General features: G+C 39.4%; 1 protein-coding gene across 2 annotated transcripts in view; it reads left to right on the forward strand.

Annotated features, from left to right (window-relative positions):
• Positions 1-1,916: 1,916 nt before the first annotated feature.
• Positions 1,917-18,544, forward strand: part of B3GLCT (beta 3-glucosyltransferase) — a 46,079-nt gene continuing 29,451 nt past the window's right edge. The window contains exons 1-4 of one of the 2 annotated variants that reach the window (XM_066544885.1): positions 1,917-2,102; positions 10,031-10,092; positions 12,399-12,438; positions 15,391-15,500. In XM_066544885.1, coding sequence (XP_066400982.1) covers positions 2,015-2,102; positions 10,031-10,092; positions 12,399-12,438; positions 15,391-15,500 — 300 coding nt within the window. In that variant the 5' untranslated portion in view covers positions 1,917-2,014. The remainder of the gene's footprint in view (positions 2,103-10,030; positions 10,093-12,398; positions 12,439-15,390; positions 15,501-18,544) is intronic. The other variant, XM_066544887.1, reaches the window with a different exon arrangement.

Genomic DNA, 18,544 nt, shown 5'->3' on the forward strand with positions numbered 1-18,544 from the left:
TTATTCTTGAGGCCGGTAATTTATTTAGTGAGTTGGAATGTCAGCAACAAGCAGTTGTACTGTAAGGCACATAATAAGCTGTTGTTCATGCTTGTGCCTCATTTTCCCTTCTCTTGGGATATCAGGGGTGTGTGTTTAGAAAATACATAAAGCAGGTTGAGAACTGCAAGGAAGTCTGGCTAACATGTTTCTCTTGCGAGAGTTTTAAAGGAAAGTGTGAGGTCTGCTACCAAGTTACTGTGATATAGATGTGCTTGCCTGAGGTTGCAGTGGGAGTGTGTTCATCACTGTGAAAAGGTTTCCATTCATCTTCACTATCACTTCCCTGGCATATTTAAGGTATCCTGTTGTAACCACTTGACCTTGAGGAAAGGAATGCCATAGATCTAAAGGTTGCAGTGTTTTGAAGAAAGATCCAAGTTGGGTCCCGTGCTGTTTGGCCTTGCTGGATTAAAAATAGTTCATTGCTGACTTGGACTCTTCACCATTTTTCTCCAGTGAAGTCAGTGCATATTGAATGGTTGGGTTGCTAGGAGGGGTCTGTGTGAAAAGTATTTGATGGGAAAATGTGTAGAAATAGACCTGGCTGGAATTCATGTTTACATGTAGCCAGCATGAAAGGAATTGTTACATAGGGACACTAGGTGTTACACTCAAAATCATGTTTTAGAGCAAAGAAGAAGCACATCTTATATGTCAAGAACTTTTTGTTTCTTGCTACTATAGTTGAAGTGTGAAATTCTAATAATTATCAATACAGATCTAATTGTTACAGAAAAAGAATATCATTGTGCTGAAAATTTTCTACACACTGCTGAGTTTCTAGCCCTATCACTGCTTGCCTTTTTGAGGCTTCTCTAGGTCTGAAGGGCAGCAGTTTAATTCTGGGGTGTATGGGGGAACTTATAGCAAGTTGTTAACATGTGGTGTGCTTCACTAGGACAAATCTGACATTCCCATGGATGGTTTCTTCGTCCTTGTGCCAGGATTCATGTTGGGTCATTTTTTTGTTTACTAGCAAGGTTTCACATTCTTGATCTTTCTTCTTTGGTCTGTGGCTCTCTTATATCCAAATTTACTGTCTGAATCATGACATATATGCACGTTAGAATCTACTTTGTCTTCTGTGCTGCCCCTAAAACCAGTTTTGTGCAGCTCCAGGTCTGCATTTCTTTAGCCAAATAGGGCGAGTCATTTTAGCTGTGGAGTCTCCAGTGCCAAGGCTGTGCTCCAGATCCCATGCCTGTACTCCATGCTGCACCCCATGTCCACACTCCTGGTCACACAGGTAGTTTAGGCTATCTGAAGGTGCCGTGTGCTCTCTTGGGTAAGGGTTTGTGAGGGTTGGTCTAGAGATGACTTAGGTCCCTTACTTTGGTGGATGAGGTTCCTGTTGGAGTGCTGGGTGACATTTCACAGAATAACAGAACCAATTAGGTTGGAAAAGACCTCTGAGATCATTGAGTCCAACCCATGACTGAACACCACCATGTCAACCCCACCACAGCAGTCTTTCATTAAGCACCTCCAAAGCCGGTGACTCCACCACCTCCCTGGCAGCCCGTTCCAACGGCTGGTTAAGAAGAGTTAATGGCTAAGGAGAGCTGTGCTTACTGTGCTTATTTGGGGCAGGATGCTCACTCCCGGTCCCGGGGGTGGCGGGTGTCCCGTGACGAGCGCCCCGGGAGCGCGGGGAGCCGCGGGAGCGCGGGGCGCTGCCTCTCCCGCTGCTGCCGCCAGAGGGCGCCGCGGCCGCCGAGCGCCTCCCCCCGCTGCCGGCGCTGGCGGCCGGTCCTGCCGGGAGGAGGGAACGGGAAGGCGGCAGCGGCAGCAGCAGCAGGAGGAGGAGGAGGAGGAGGAGAAGGAGGAGAAGGGCGGGCAGGCAGGCGGCGACCGCGGCACCGCCACCAGCCGGAGGCCGCTCGCCCGCGCTCCTGCGGCAGAGGCGGGCAGCCGGGCGCACCGTGCCCTCCGCTTCCTGGCCGCGCCGTGCGGCTCCGCGGCCCCCGCCAAGATGTCTCGGGAGCCCGGCTGCAGCCGCTGGCTCCTCTTCGCTGCCTGCGCCCACCTCGTCTTCCTACTCCCGCCGCTCCGCGCCCGGGGTGAGTGGCGGGGGCCGGGCCGGGACGCCATGGCGAGGTGAAGGGAGGAGACCCGGGACGCTCGGCCCCTCCGAGGAGGGGATGGAAGGGAGGGGGGCACGGAGAGCTCGGAGTGGCGCCGGAGCCGCCGCCGCCGCTGTTTTTCCCGGCCGCTGTGTCCCGGCCGGCGCGGAGGCGGGCGGGGAGCCGAGGTGCCCCGTTCCCGAAGTTTGTTGGCGATCCGGACTGGAGCGCGGCCGGGCGGCGCGGGGTCCCTGCGCGGCCCCGGCTGCGGGGGCAGCGCCGAGAGCGCCTCCCGCCCCCGGGGCGGGGTGCGGGGCCAGGGGTGCGGGCAGGGACAGCCCGCTCCGGGGAAACCGGCCCTGGGAGCCGGAACAGCTTCGCGGAGCTGCCGAGCCCAGCGCGGAGCACTCGTGTTTGTGTCTGCGCCGCACTGACGGAGTGCTCTGCTCAGGGCGGGGGGAAAGGTAAAACCGCCCGCCTAAAATGCCAGCCGAGAGGAAGGAAATGTATTACTGTGTTTTAGAGATGTTCTTCATGTGTCTAGTCAGCTGGGAGAAGATGAAAGGAGAAGGATTATTAGAATGTCAGAGACTGGGTTGCTACAGGCTCCAGGAGTTGGGAGCTCTTGGCGTGAGTGTAAGAGGCAGAAGTAAATGTTTACATCCGTTCTCTTTCTCATTATGTCTATTCCTGAATATTTCCATCTCTTTCAGCGTAGGCTTGTCAGCTTATTGTGAGCCTTTGGATTTGATTCTCTTCCACTGCTATGGCTTGTGCATCAAAATCATGCAGGGGAAAACTGGTGCTAATAAATCACAATTCCAGCAAAGTAAAACTGTGATATTTTGGTTTTCCTTCTGCTAAACACTTTTCCTTTCACAGACACAGCTTAGTTTTTGGAGAGTGCTAATACTCTACAGCTCTTCCTAAAGCTGCATTTCATTCTTTCCAGGATGAGTAGTTTTGCTCTAGTAGGTACTATAGCACTTCTGATGGCAAACAGATTGTAATCACAGAGAATAGCAGATTCAGTTTTTCCCATATCCGTATTTATTGTACATGCATAGATACCTACCTACATGCAGGTAGAAAGCAGAAATGGAAACACTTGTGCTCTTGTTTAATTGATTAATCCTTGATTAATCCTTGTATGGGATTTATTCACCAGAAGCTTCCTGCAGTATCGTGGTTTTCTTTTGGTTTTTTAATACCCGTTTTTGTTACTGATCTGTCCTTTCCCAAATATCCCATGCTTTTGAGATGGCCTGGGTAGTAAATTTGTTCTTCAAAAACAGAAATAATTGGAATTGCCTTCCACAGAAGCAAACAGTTTGTCTGTCAGTAGTTGGGTAATTTAATAAATTCCAGCTTGCAAGTGGCAGCTTACAGAATGGGAAAATGTATTCAGATGATTTTGTATGGAGTAGCTTCTAGGCAATCAGAAGGGATCATGATGATGCTTGTTCTTCTACTGTTTTTGCTTGCCTTTTATAAAGATAGTGGTGTACACAGCACTCATTTAGCCATTCCAGTGGTTCAAAGTGGTGATTTCAGCTGCCTTCTTCCCATATGTGCCATTTCTGTAAAGAAATATAAGTAGTTGCTTTTATTTTATGAAAAGCTTCAGATGCTGCAAATTTGCTTGCATCACCCTCTCCTCTTCCTCCTCCCCCTGCTCTCTCCCCATTTTGTGCTGATGAATCTGTAATACATTCTTATCTGGCTAGACCAGAGTCTTTGATGCTGATAGGGTGGCAACTGTGAAGAAATACTATAAAAGCTTGCATATAAATAAACAGAATTAATTTATAGTGCTCACAGGCTGTCTCATAATGGAAGATCCCATCTCTTTGACTGACAATATCAGTGCAGATTTTGTCTGCAATCATGTCAATTCATATAGTGTTATATTCTTTGAAAACTTGTAAGGGGGAAGAAACCCAACCAAAACAAAAATAGGCCTTTCATTAAATTATTACTAGAAGTGTAAAGAAATGCTGTTTTAAATGTTTTCTCTACTGCATACAATGTAATTACTGTCTGTCATTATTTGAAGTGTTTTTTATTATCACAGTTTTGCCATAGATTGTCATAGAATTGTTATTTCTTTGTAGCTCATTGAAACTGACCCACAGCTCAGCGAGGTGGTTGGAACAACACTGGGGTCAGTCAACCTTGAATCAGACTGTGAAAGAGGAATATAACAGGAGTATTGCTTTTCTGTCTCAGGTGGATTAGTCTGTGAAAGCAAAGAGTTAACTCCTCAGTTTTAACATCCTTGGTACTTCAAGGACATATAATTTTAAACATTTGGAAGTTGTTTATGCATGAAAGAGTATTACCAAAGAAAGGATTGCTTCTACATATAAAATGGGATATTGTATAATTGTATGTATTTATACAGTGTATTGTGTTTTAATGCTGCAGTCTTTACATCCATTTTTCTATCCTGCACATATTCCTGCAGTTTGGTTGTTGAACAATGAAAATAATTGCTGAGTTTTACATTCTAGTATTATAAGCAAGTCTATTTACTTATTAAAATTTTAATGTAAATAATGGAACACTTGACAAAAATAAATAAGAATTGAAGGAATTGAACAGGAATTCTCATATTACATGTCCAGGTTTTGAATGGATCCAAAAATGTTGTCTAGCTTTTCCAGTGGATTCTAGTCATGCTCTCAAAAGACATAAAGATAAGACTGGTGGTAATATAGAACTTTAAAGTCTGTCTAAAATTTCTTTCCTTTTCTTATCCTCAGCTCTTGGCCATTTAGCAAAAGGAGGGGAGGACTGGTGATTGACACATTCTGCTCCTGTCTGCTTGTGCCGGATGACACGATGTTAATGCACATTAACATGTGTTAACCTTCAGAGTACACAATGCATTAAATAATGAAGTGGCAAATACAAGATTACAGTTGCATTTAAGATGATGCCTTGCTGGTTTTTCCCTGCTTTGGATAGCTTTGTTTGCAAGAAACTGTATAGTTAATCACCCTGGTCTTTTGGTTACTGTGGTAGCTACAGGGCTTGAACTTTTACCAGCTTGTAAGTTTCTTCCTGCAATGAATTTTCTCTGTGGTCTGTGGCAAGTCCAATGGAAGTATGCTTACTTTGTATTAGGAAACACAAAAAGGGCCTGGGGAAATTCTGGATTTTTCAAAGGTACCTCTAGCTCCAGAGATTGATATATGCTTTAGGGTGTTATACTGAAAGAAATCCATTACAATTGTCTGAATTAATAATGACGTTTGGGCATGAAAAGTCACTGGTTTGTTATAGTAGCATCTGATAGCTCCTAGACATAGGTCATCCTTCTTTGTCCATGTATGCCTTGCACACCACAAAAATATATCCTTCTTACAGAGAATTTATAGTTTCTGCCTGTGTTGTACAAGTGACCTGGCCATGAGCTGCATCAGTGGTCCACTCCTGGGAACATCTTTTTCAGAAACCTCTTGAAAGTGAATTGCATGTGAATGAATTAATCTTGGAGTTGTCCAGTTGTGCCAAGGCACTGTATTTTCTACCTACCCTGTGGTCCCTTTGTTGATATGTTGTAGGCCAGATAAACTTACCATGTTCTTTTCCTGCTGCCCTTTTCCCAGTAAATCCTTAGAAGAGGATATTTATTTCCATGCTGAGAGATCTGGTTGCTTAGCCAGAAGAGTCTTGGCCACAGCTGACTGCTGAAGACTGCTTTATCAAATTAGATGTGCACAACAGATTTGCCAATCAGGTGGAAGAGTGTTGCTAAGATAAATTCATGCAGTCTCTGTGCATGAAAAACTTCACTACTGTCGGGTGAAGACTCTTGAGGCTTTTTTGGCAGTGTCTTCAGGGTCTGTTAGTCTCTTTTGTGAATGGTTTCTCAGTAGTTTAAAAATAGTCTGAACAGTTCTTGTCTTATTAAAATGTATTAGCTGGAAAGAGTCTTCCTGATATACTTAATGTAAAAGATACCAAGTCATTTTAATGTGTTTAATTGTTGAAAAAGGAGGGGAAGCTGCCTTAGTGAAATCACAAGGAATAAGAATAATGATATAGCAAGAGACTTTAGCATTCATTTCTTGTATTGGTTTGTTGAATAAATTATATGTGTGAGTGTTGAAATTGCACTGTGTGACAGGGTTAGAGCTGGTTGGTTTTCAGGGCTCTTGTTCTACAATAATGATGCATCCCCACATGCAGGAAGGCAGGCAAAGATGGCAGGAGGCCCACATGCACAAACAGGAGCTCCTGAGAAAGCTCAAACATAAGAAGGGAAGCACACAAGAGATGGAAATACAGTCAGGTAACATGGAGACACTGTCTGAGAGTGCAGGTATGCCATTAGGAAAGCCAGGGCCCACCTGGAGTTGAATCTGATGAGAGATTTCAACTTGTGAAAGGTAAGGAAAAGGGCTCCTGCAGGCGTATCAGCAAAAGGGAGACTAGGGAAAATAATAATAGGCGTTCTTATGAATGGAGGGCAAGGTTAAAAGAAGGACATGAAAGAGGGCAATGAACTTGAAACCTTCTTTGCCTTGATCGATATTATTAAGACTCACCTTCAGCAAACCCAGGCCCCTGAAACTCATGAGAAAGTCTGGAGCAAAGAAGAGTTACTCTCACTGGAGGAAGACTGGTTTAGGGAATATTTAAACAAACTGGACATACAGAAGTCCACAGGACCTTATGGCAGGCTCATACAAGAACTGGCAGAGTTTGATGATGTCAGTGCAAGACTTGATAATCTTTGAAAGGTGGTGGTGACTGGGGGAGATTCCTCAGGACTAGAAGAACATCACCCTGGTCTTCTAGGAGGGCAAGGATAAGTTGGCTAGTGGTACCTCAGTCCCTGGGAAGGTGGTGGAGCAAATAATCCTCAGTATCACTGCCAAACAAGGAAGGATAAGACAAACATATGAAGGACAAGAGGGTGACTGGGAGAAGCCACCATATTTTTATGAATGGGCACTCATGCTTACCAACCCAAAGGGCTTCTGTGATGACATGACTGCCTTCATGAATGTGGGGAAAACAGTGGGTGTTCTTCATCTCAACTTCAGCAAGGAGTTTGAGCTCAATCCTGTCTCCTGTAATGTCATAACAAACTGATGGAAGTATGGGCTATGCCTGTGGACAATGAAGTGGATAGAAAGCTGGCTGACTTGGTGGGCTCTGATGAGTGGCATGGTGGCTCCAGTAGTGTTTAACCTTTCATTAACAACAGTGGGGTGTGCACCCTCAGGGAGTTTGCAGAGGATATGAAATGTGCAGGGGGAGTTGATGGCACCAGCTGGTGGTGCTGCCATTCAGGGGGAGCTCAGCAGGCTGGAGAAGCAGGCAGACAGGAAACTTGGGAAACTGAGTTCAGTGAAGCCCGGCCTCTGACAAAGAGACACCCTGTGCTACATTGCACACGGGGGCACATTGTCTGGGAAACAGCTTTGCAGGGAAGGACTTGAGAGTGCAGGCATGCAGCAAACTGGTCCTGCACCAGCAGTGTGCCATCGTGGCAAAGATGGCCAGCAGCCCCCTGAGCTGCAGGGGGAAGAGTTGGCAGCAGGGCAAGAGGGGTGACCCCTCCTGTCTGCTCAGCACTGTGTGACACACCTGGGGTGCTGCATCCAGATCTGGGCTCTCCAAGAGAGACGTGGACATACTGGAGTGAGTCCAGGAAAGGACCGTGAACATCATTAATAGATTGGGACCCCTGATAGACAAGGAGAGGCTGAAGGAGCTGGGGCTGTTTAGCTTGGAGAAAAAAAGGTTCAAGGAGAAGTTCCAATGTGGAAATACCTGGTGGGATGCAATAAAGAAGATAGACCCAGACTGTGGTACTTAACAGGACACAAATCAGTTTACACAAATTGAAATACAGGAAATTCTGTTTGAACATAATTACTTCTTTCTTTGGTTTTTGTTTATTTTGTTGTTTGGGTTTGATTTTTTTTTTTTTTTTTTAGTTAAGAATGAGCACTGGAAGAGGTTGCTCAGAGAGTTTATGGAGTCTGTTGTAGGAAATAATCAAAACCTAACTAGACAAGATCCTAAGGATCCAGTTCTGGGGGTTTGAACTAAATGACCATTAGGGATCCTTTCCAACCTCAACAAATCTGTGGTTCTGTAATACCAGGATGAATAGGTTGTTTAATTAATTCCTTGAAGAGCTTTATCTGTGCTCTCAAAGATGTGATGTGAAATAGGTGATCTGATTATTGTTTGATTTGTTTCAAGGATCATGTGTGTTAATCTTTTATAAAGCTTAGGAGCAGTATGGCATGGGTTATTGAATGCACTGTGGTGACAGAGGCAGCATCTCTTGTCAGTCACAGTTGTCTTAGGTTTCATGTGTAATTCCTCAGGTGTATATTAAAAACTGAAAATTAGGCTTGTGAATAAGCTGAATTCATGAGGTGACGCTTCTTCAGGTTAATGCTACATAATTAATACATTTCCTGGAATAAGGATGTTATGTGTTGATCTTACAATTAGGATTGTGCCAAGAAGAAGGTGTGGATCTGGTTTGTGTAGGGGAAGTTATTCCTTATCTGAATCTGTAAATACTGTTATATTGGGAGGCAAGGAGGAAAATGACCTTGAGGTTTGCTCAGTTGGTTAGTTCCTGGTGCTCATAACGTGGATTCAATCCCTGTATTGGTCATTCCTTTGAGAGTTGTGGGTCCCTTCCAAGTTAGAATATTCTGTGATTCTGATTTATGACCACCATGAGTCTGCTGTGGTAGAATGATTTTTGGAATGTCTGGATCTAGCTGTGTGGTTTGAGATGCAGGTTAATCAGGATCTGAGATGTCACTGTGAACCTCAGCTCCTGGACACTTGATGAAAGTTGATCTCCAGCTGGAAGAGCATAATGCTGTAGGTGTTCAGAGATGGGGCACCCTAGACCCAGGACAATCTTGTCTTGCTGTCCTATAGTGTAGGTTTCTAGCGCATCAAGGGAATGTTAATGGCTAACAATTCACTCTGAAGTCAATTTCAAGCAATAAATAATTTAAATTTGTCGTGAGACAATCCACTTGAATCTGTTTTCTGCCCCAGTTTTTAAGAAAGCCATCAATTTGACCATGAAGAATAGTATCTTGAATTCCTTCCAAATTGTAACAATTTGCTTTCATTTGCATCTCTTTAGAGCTTTTAAGGAAAGGATTTCTTAAGAAGAATCTTAGCAAGGCTTTCTTATGTTAAATGGAACTACTTTTACAAATGAGCAGACTGAGACAAATTAAGTGACTACATCAACAACAAAAAAAAATAGCACCAGAACCCATTTTATGATTACTTTTTCTAATACAAACCAGAAATGTATGCAAAGGGTGGTGTCACTATAAATAGTTTAAGATAATGCTACCTCTGTGCAGATTAGTTCTGTGGGGTCCCTTTTCTTTTTGTAAATATTTATTTGGGTTCTCATACATTTGCAAGTTTGAATGTTGTTTAAAGGTGGCTTTTAAAGCCTGTGATAGGCATCTTCACTTTTGATAGAAATTTCTGTCAGCCACTGTAAGTTTCTGTGGTTCCAAGAGAAGCTTTGGTAATCCAAACTTTAACCTAAAAACAGTGCACTGCAGGTCTCCCATGTGGTAGCACATTAGGCTGTTACCAAGTGAGCTACTGGACTGAACAGATTTTTTTTTAAGGCATTTATTTGCCTTGAAGCCAAGAAAAATTGGCTTCATATCAGAGTGATTTTTTTCAGTGATGGTGTGGGACTTCTCATGCAGCAAATATATAAATTCCATAAGAACAGACTCTCATGTTCACAAAGATTATTACAAATACAGTATAATTTAATGTGAAAAATCTACCTAAATGATGGAGGGGGAGAGGGGTTGGGTTTTTTTGGCTGCAGAACTTCATCAGTTGTGAAAGTGAGCTCCTGTAATATGAAAGAAGTCTGTTTTTTCTTTCAGCTTTTGCTGTAAGTGTAGTTTCTGAAGGTGCAGAAGATGAGACTGAACTTCCAGTGCTGCAGGTAATAAATTTTAGTTGCTAGAGCAGGAACATTTTACAGACATTATAAAATAAACTGGAGTAGACCTGAGCAAAAAGCCTAAAATCTGTGGCATTGATTATTTTAATTATTGACTTCAGTAGTACCAAATTTCATGTGATGTCTTTCTGTTCTAGGTCATATAAGTTCTTAGTACTATAGCTGTTGAGAAAAGTTTTTGAGTACATAACCTTTATTAATTCAAAGTTTTTGAGTGTATAAACTTTATTAATTCAAATTAATTCATTTTCCTTCCTTCTTGGTTTTGTTAAATATAGAATACATTGAGAGGGAAATGGCTGCCTCTCTGCCAAATTAGCATTATTACATATTACCACTCAGGTCACGGCTCAAGCAAAGCTCGTGTATGAAATTTCAAATTAACCAGATGAGGAGAGCTAATGGTCAGAGCTAGCCCTAGCTTTAAATAGCATCCTGAGTGTTAGGTGTGTATGCATGCATGTCCTTTCACAGACTTCTGACTACCATTTTTATATGAGTACATATTTGTAACAGATATTTGTGTATGTATAAAAGAAATGTAAGGGAGGAAAATAAAAAAAACTGGAATGAATCAATGGTTAGAATCTATAGCTGCCATTTAGATCTAGTGATTTGACATCAAGTACAATAGCAGTATAGTCAGAAGTATATATTTCAAAATAATTTTTGGTTTTGATGATGATTGCTATAACTACAGTAATTTTTCTAGGTGAAAAATATCCCTATTGCAAACTGCTGATCTGCCACAGTGTCTGGGAAACTGTTGTCATTCTGTTGTCATTACTGATAGATTGCTGTTTGTTAAATTCCATTACTTTCTCAATCCAGCTGTTACCTTCTTATATAGGATATAATTTATGAAGGCTTTCCTAATATTTTAGAGTTTCAAAACCTCCCCTCAGATGAGAAGCACTCAGAGGTGCTTCCTAGACTTCTTCAGGCCAAAATACCTTTTTTTCCTTTTTTTAAAAAAAAATAATATTAACAGGACTATAACAGGCAACAATTGTTTTGTGTTTTAATAAAAGTAATTTTAAATATGGCTTATTCTTCACACAGTGTACCACAAAACACATAGGTTTTTGTTTGCATGGAAAATCAATCTTCCTGTGTTTTTTCTGATACAGGTTAGCTTTGAATGTTAACTGTGCTATATAATGACAGTGTTGTATATAGATATCAAAATAAGTTAATTTTATAACACATATTTTAAACTTTATTGACCCAGGCAGCAGGAAAAGGATCATAAGAATGGATGCAGTTGCAGTCATTTTTGGAAAGGTTTTACAGATGGCTACCAGGGAAGTTGGAGCTTTTCATTTTCATCAGTGTAAAAGTCAGAGGAAAGATCATCTGATGCAAGTAAAGCTAGAAGGATTACATACATCTGATATTTAAAAAAAGGAAGAGGGCTCAGTATTTAGAATAGAACTTGTCTCAAGGGTAGGAAAACATGTATGAGCTTATTACTGAGGAAATGTATGGCATTTCTATCTGAAGGTCTTAAAACCCTGGAACCGAGAAAGGTCTTACAATATTCTTATGCAATTAGTAAAGCTGAGTTTGATTTTCCTGTGGACAAACCAAAGCACTGGGGTGCTGTCACCTGGGATAGGTTGTGCAACAAATGGAGGCTCTGTTTTCCTTCCTACAACTTTCTAAGGCAGTGCAGAGATACCTGATGTTTGTCATACCTGAGTAAATTCCAGTGGAGTGATGTTATGTGCAACAACCTATTGATATTTGTCTTGATATGAATTGCATTTGAGTCTTCCTTTAAGAATTGGCAGAAGATAGATTTGATAGATAGAATTGATAGATTCCTTTAGTTTTGATAGAAGCTTGATAGTAGATTAAATTAATAGAGTGTGTTGGGTTTTTTTCCCATACTGAATAGTTGTGTTTTTATTGTAGAACTCCATATTCCAAACCTAGTGCTCAGGAGATACATAATAAAGAAAAAAATACACTGTTAGTAATAATTTAAAGAGCTCTGGTATAAATTGATTAATGGAAAAGCATTTTCTCTTTTTTTTTCTTACTCTTCCTGTATTTTCTGAGTAATAGTATGCAAGCATATAGGATATCTCCTGCAATTCTTGATGATGAATAACATTTTACTTTATTTTTCATATTAGTTTTTGAGTTAAAACCTCTATGTATACATTTATAATCTGATGAGTGCTTTGACTCCCAGTGTGCTGGGAGTAGAAATATAGTAGTGTAGAAATATTTGAGGCTTTGTGTATATTCTTACTTGGTTTTTTTTTCTTTCTTTCTTCTAGAACTCTGAAAAAAGTAGAACAATTAGTAAAATAGGCAGAGGTAAGTAGAGTATAGGGCTGTTTCACAAATACTTTTTTTTTTCTTTGTTCATGTAGTCTCATCAAACAGAAAATTCTAAATCTTTAATTGTACTTGCAGTTCTTGTAGTTAAGTTTTCTGTGAACATGTGCACTTGCACTGTGAAAAGGATTAATTGCTTTTTATAGTGCACTATAGTTTAAAATAAAATTTTTTTATACTTAGCTGTTCTTGTAACACTTTAAGATGAAACTGAATTTTACCATTCTGCTAAGCTCTAACTGTACTTGTAATAACTAAGGTTATTGTAAATTGCTTGTAACAAATTATAATTACTTTGTAATATCTAGAAGCAAGTATTTAAGAAACACGTCAAACATTAATAGGTAGAATAGTGGTAAAACCACTTCTTGCTGCTGGACAAGTGATAAATAATGAAAATAAAAATTCTGCAAGGTTCTGTGTTCTCTGAAGACCAGTCTGATGTCCTTCTGGCAAAAAGTTAACACACCTAACTTGCACTGTAACTGTGGACTTTTCACTCTGCTAAACCCTCAGGACTTGGCTCTGCCTGTTCTTAAAGAGGCATTTCCTAATGTAGTATTTGTCAATGCTGTGAGTGTATGAGGAGCACTGGAGAAAGTGAAGGCTTTTGTGGTGTCTTTCTTATTACTACTGTTAAAAAAATGTAGTGGATTAGAAGGACTGCTGGTCTCATGCAATACATCATTTTTTTTGCCTCTTTGTAATAAAGTTTTTTTGGTTTGAGGTTTGTTTTTTGGATTTTTTTTTTTAGGTCTTTTAACCCATTTCTATAGGTAAAATGTAGGGGCTTGAAACAATGTAGTTCTTGAGGGTTCTTAGTTCCTCTGATATTTCATTCTTCTCTTTTCAACTGTTATATACAGATCAGTAGCACTTTTGGAAATTAATCTTTCAAAAGACTGTTCTTTCTTTTGCTTCATTGGGTGTTTCTCAACATGAGAAACAATTGAGGTGTTCAGTATTGTAACTATTCTCTGTTGACATTTTCATACACTGAATATGTCTTTTTACTAAGTACTTTAAACTACCTATAGCACAGGAAACTATTTCCATTTGATTTAATCATCAAAGTAGATGTTATCTCACTCCTACAAAGTATGCTAGTGTGGAATATCACAGGTGTTGTTAAATGTACCATAAGTGAAACTAAGTGTAGTTCAGATGCTTCCATATCTGTAAATATACTGGTACTAAAACAGCAATTACTAAAAACAAGGTAGTGTTTGCTTTTTGTCTCTGTAGGTGTTTTTGGGATTGTGCACGTAGATTTAGCCCTTTGACTCTCATCAGCATCAACAAAGTGTAGTTTCAGTTTTCACACTGATTTTAATTTTTGCACAGGAAATGTAGCAAAGATCTTGCTAGGTAGCAATTAGTTGCTATTCAGAAGTTTTTATTATGCATGGGATTTTTAAGCAGTTTGTTTGGTGGTTCACAGCATGAACACTGTTGATTCCTACACTGTGTGGGAAAAATGTGAAATGAATACTGATATCTAAACTAATGCTTATTCCATCTCTGTAATATATCACCAGAAACCTCATTCAATTTGACAATTGTCTTGATGAATAAGCTAATAAATTGAGGGAAAATAATATTGAGGGAAAATTAGAAAAACATCTAACTGCAGCTTTGAGTTGTCACAGGTCTAAATTAACAAATAACTGTTCAAAGCAACAAAGCAATGTAATCAATCCTCAGGTGTTGGACACAGCAATCTTCTCATAACCTTAGTGCAGATAATTAATGCTCTTTCTGTTTACAATGTTTTCCTTGTGATCCTTCTTCATGGACTCAGTTTTACTCTTTTTCCTTGTGATTACTTCTTTCCTTCTTAGCACTTTCCTTCTTTCCTTCTTCCTTGGTTTTTTTTTTTGGTGTGAACTTAGTTCTCTCCCTCTCCACAATTTTCAACATTCTATACAGATCTCCTGGGCATTAGTTTCTTTCCTTGTGGCACTGTCTCAAGTTATTATTTTCTGAGTTTCTTGGTACACTTTCTACACATTATCTGTAAAGTTCAGCCTTTTGTGATCAAGCAATCCTCCTCACTGATTGATGCTTAGTTAATGGTCTTGAGTGGGTTAAACAGCATAGATCAAACTTGCTAAGAGTTCTGGAAAAGGCATCTGTCCTCTTCCTTTTATTGTCTCATCCTCTGTTGTTGTCTGCTGTGCTCTGCTTCTGAATGGGATCATATTTTCCTGTTTTCTGATTTCCAAGTATTGAAGGATTATTATCAAGAAAATTTGGCTACCTGCTTCATCATCTATTTGTATTTTACAATAGTCACTTTTATAATCCATAAATGTTTGCAAAGCTACTTCACTATTTTCTTTTAAATTTCTTTCAGTTTTCTCTCCTGTTTAAACTTTTTAGTTATGATTCCTTTAAACACTGTGAAGACACATGTGATATATTGGTGCTGTCATATTAGATAAGGATATCAGCTCAGTGTTCTTGTGTATGTGTCTCTCAGCCTGATGTTTGTTTCTGGGGAGGATTTTAAACTCTTTTTTTGGGAAGCAGATTTTCTGTTTCATGTTCATGTGTTGCCTGGTGAGGGGAGATGCTGGTCTGTGACAAACACCTTTTAACTCTGGTTACAAGGAGTGCTGGTGTCTTGGAGAAAAAGCAACCTCATGAATGTGGCTGCTGTTAACTGCTGCACATCTTCCAGTCATGCCATGCTCTTTTTAAATGAAACTGGAAAAGGGCTGGTTTGGATTTTTGTGTGTGTGTGTGTGTGTGTGTGTGTGTGTGTGTGTGTTAAATAATGCCTTTTTACTACTTCATGAAATATTTATATAATTAAAGGAGTATTACTGTGTAATAGATTCCTACATACACGTGAGTTCTCACTAACTTCGGAGCAAATCAGAAAATAATTTCTTTTATCTTTAAATCTTCTTATTTTCTTGTTTACAGAATTAAAAGGAATTGTATTTGTCATCCAGAGTCAAAGTAATTCTTTTCATTCCAAGAGAGCAGAAGATCTAAAAAGAGATATTTTGAAACAGGCTGTAGATCTTGGAAAGGTAAGTTGAGATAATATTAAGTGCACCTTGTTATATATTCTGTTGCCGCATTTTACTAAAAATATTGGGGTTTGTTGTGCCTTTTTTCAAATTCATTCTATTTCTTTTCTAATTGCTTTTTGTGTGCTTATAGAAAACTATTTCAGTGGTTAGGTACTGATTGTAAACTGTGATTTATCACTACTTTAATTTCAACTATCAACCTTTTTGTGTAACAGCTGTTTTTGTTTGGATGGCATTTGGTGCAAAAGTGATAAGAAAGACTTGGAAGAAGGCAGTTTTTCAATATGACTGTAGTGTGTTTACAAAGAAAAAAAAGATGCATTCTTTATGAAGTGAAAAACATAACAATTTAATTATTAGTTGGAATAATTTTAGGTGAGTATTTTGATAGAGCCAGTGAATGTGCTGTAATGTAGATTTTGTCAGAATTCCATTGCATAGTTGTGACATGGTGGCAGTAGAACAGAAATGTGTGTGGACATTAAATTCCTAAGGCAGGATTCCCCCCCACCCCGTTCCTGCAGCAGCAGTTCTTCACACCTCTGTTTTTCCTTCCCTAACTATTCCTTGTTCCTCTGCCACTCCTCTGCAGACTGTCCCCTTGACCTGCTGGTGGGTCACACTGACCTGAGAGCTGCCTGTTGTACTTTACATTCTAATGGGAAATTTGATTGGTAACGTGTAAGCCTAGAGAGAAGAGGTTTTTAAGAAACTTACACTGAAAGTTCAGTGTGCATAAACAATTCTTTATTTTCTTTGTGTTTTATAAAATTAAGAAAAAATTAGGAGTGGCATACATCCCCTTAGATGAAATAGCTTGCTGTGAGGTTACTTGACCTATTTTTCATTTCCACGTTCTTTGTTGTAAAGGAAAAAGAAATCTGGTGTAAATTGTCTTATGTGCATTAGTCTTGTAGTGCCTAAATCAGATTGCTGGATGTTTTAGGCTTCATTTATCCAAGCTTATCAAACCTGTTGTAATTAAATCCATTCTAAATGCAATTTTTGATCCTTTAATGAAATCAGTCATGTGAACAGCCTTTGTTCTGCAGAGTTCTATTCTTTCAGAGTCCTCTTTGGAATTGAGACAAGTGTTCAGGTACAATGTGTGCAGAGAGGATTATGGTGTCAGTTGTTAAACCCAAGGATTTTAGTTGAGTTCTGTAACTGATGTTGCTGAATATGAGTAATAAAAAGTTCAGTAAGTAGAAGTACAAATGGTTTCAGTGAGGCCAGAATATAAGCATGTTTTGTGGGAAAGAGGTGAAATAATTTTGTAATCAGAGTTATACCTGAAATTGACCTGGCTTCTAAAAACCTTTATTGCCTATTTGAGAAGATGCTTTTATGGAAATGCTGAAATGGTGATGCTTTTCTAGTATTAACAGTTACCTCTTGAACAGTTACAGTCATGTTGTCTTAAGAGAAGCAGTGATGGAAATCCCACCAATAATCTCATATCTGAAATTTGGGAAAAGGGGAAAGCCAACAGTGTATAGGAAAAAATAAACGGGCATAATCAGCAGGTTCTTGGTACATCTTGATTGTTTTGGTCAACTCACAATCCCACTGTGAGACACTCTCCAGCAATGCTGATTATGGACATGGGGCAGATCATCTCTGCAATCCTGCATATCAACATTTGAAGTTGGCATTTTTCACTGCCAAGTTAAATCCTTGTGTTTTCAAAGACAACTGCTGTATGAAAACAAAAGACTGAATCATCAGGTGGACTCCTCTGTTGTTACAGGCCCAAGCAATAGATGTTTAGTCCTTAAGCTTTCATTAGTTATTTTCTGCTAGTTTGAAATGAGAAATGAACCCAACTGCTGGATTTGTGTTACTTCATTAAACTAGCACATATGCCTCACTTCAAAATGGATTAAGTAACTGACATTAATCTTAACAAGTGATTTGTCCGTTTATTTTCTTTTATGGTGCACTTAAAACATTTTTTTTAATGTGAAACCAAACTGTAATTCCGGTCACCAGTAGATGTCAGTATTTTGTTCTTGCTTAAAAACATTTTCCATAGCAATGTATTAAATATTAGCCAAAACTCTTCAGTTAGAATTTAGCAATAGCAAAAATTCATTTCAGTTTCTACCAACCTTCTTAATTTTTTGAGATTATGGAACATTTAACCTCTGTAAATTAGACCTTCGTAAGAAGCACCAAATAAGAATAAGGAAGCTGTTGGGAGTGTAAAATGGTAATATTTGGGACCATGCCCTTTCTGTCTAAAAAAGTCAAAATCAGGATTACTTTTTTGCTATTTCTTTCAAAATGAGAAAAGAGGTAAAATAAAGTTTTTGAAAAATTATCAGTTTAGGTGCAGTCAGTGCTTTTTATTTTCCTGTGATTGTGACACTGTTTAGAAGACAAAAGTCTGTATATTTCCCTATGAAAACTGGTCTAGTAGAGTAGGAGATTTTTTTTTGCTTTGGGTCCTGGAGGGTTCTTGCATTGAACACCCTTGGCCAATTCAAAAAACTATAATTTTTCCTGAAAAGTCTAAAGATCAAATGGGGTCCTATTAATAATGTTGTGGTTATAGGATTTAGTGGAAGAACTTCTTTTTCAAGGCAACTGAGTTATTTTTTAACTGATTTGTATATTTAGATAAAATAGACATAATTTGCTTGAGACTTTCCAAAATTAATGTCATAAATTCAATGCAATCTGTAATATACCTCTTGCTTCAATTTTCAGTTACTTGCTCAAATTCAGGATTCTAGTATGAAAATCCTGTTTACTTCTCTCCCTCCTGTAATGGCTTCCCATTTCATGGAAGCCTCTTTCCAGCCGAGACTGATCAGGCAATTCATTTTTTGATCCTGCAGTTTTAACAAGGTTTAACAGATTATATTTAAGTGAGGTGTCAGGCTACATTCTGACCTGCCCCTCCATCTCCATGTCTACAATAGTTTTTCTTCATGGCAAGCTTTTCCACCATATCAAGATCAACCCTATTTTTAAATTAAAACCGGTATTTTATGACATCAAAATTTCTCAGTATTACTAGATTGATTCCCTTTGGT

This window comes from Molothrus aeneus, chromosome 2 (genome assembly GCF_037042795.1).
Source record: "Molothrus aeneus isolate 106 chromosome 2, BPBGC_Maene_1.0, whole genome shotgun sequence".
Lineage (NCBI taxonomy): Eukaryota > Metazoa > Chordata > Aves > Passeriformes > Icteridae > Molothrus > Molothrus aeneus.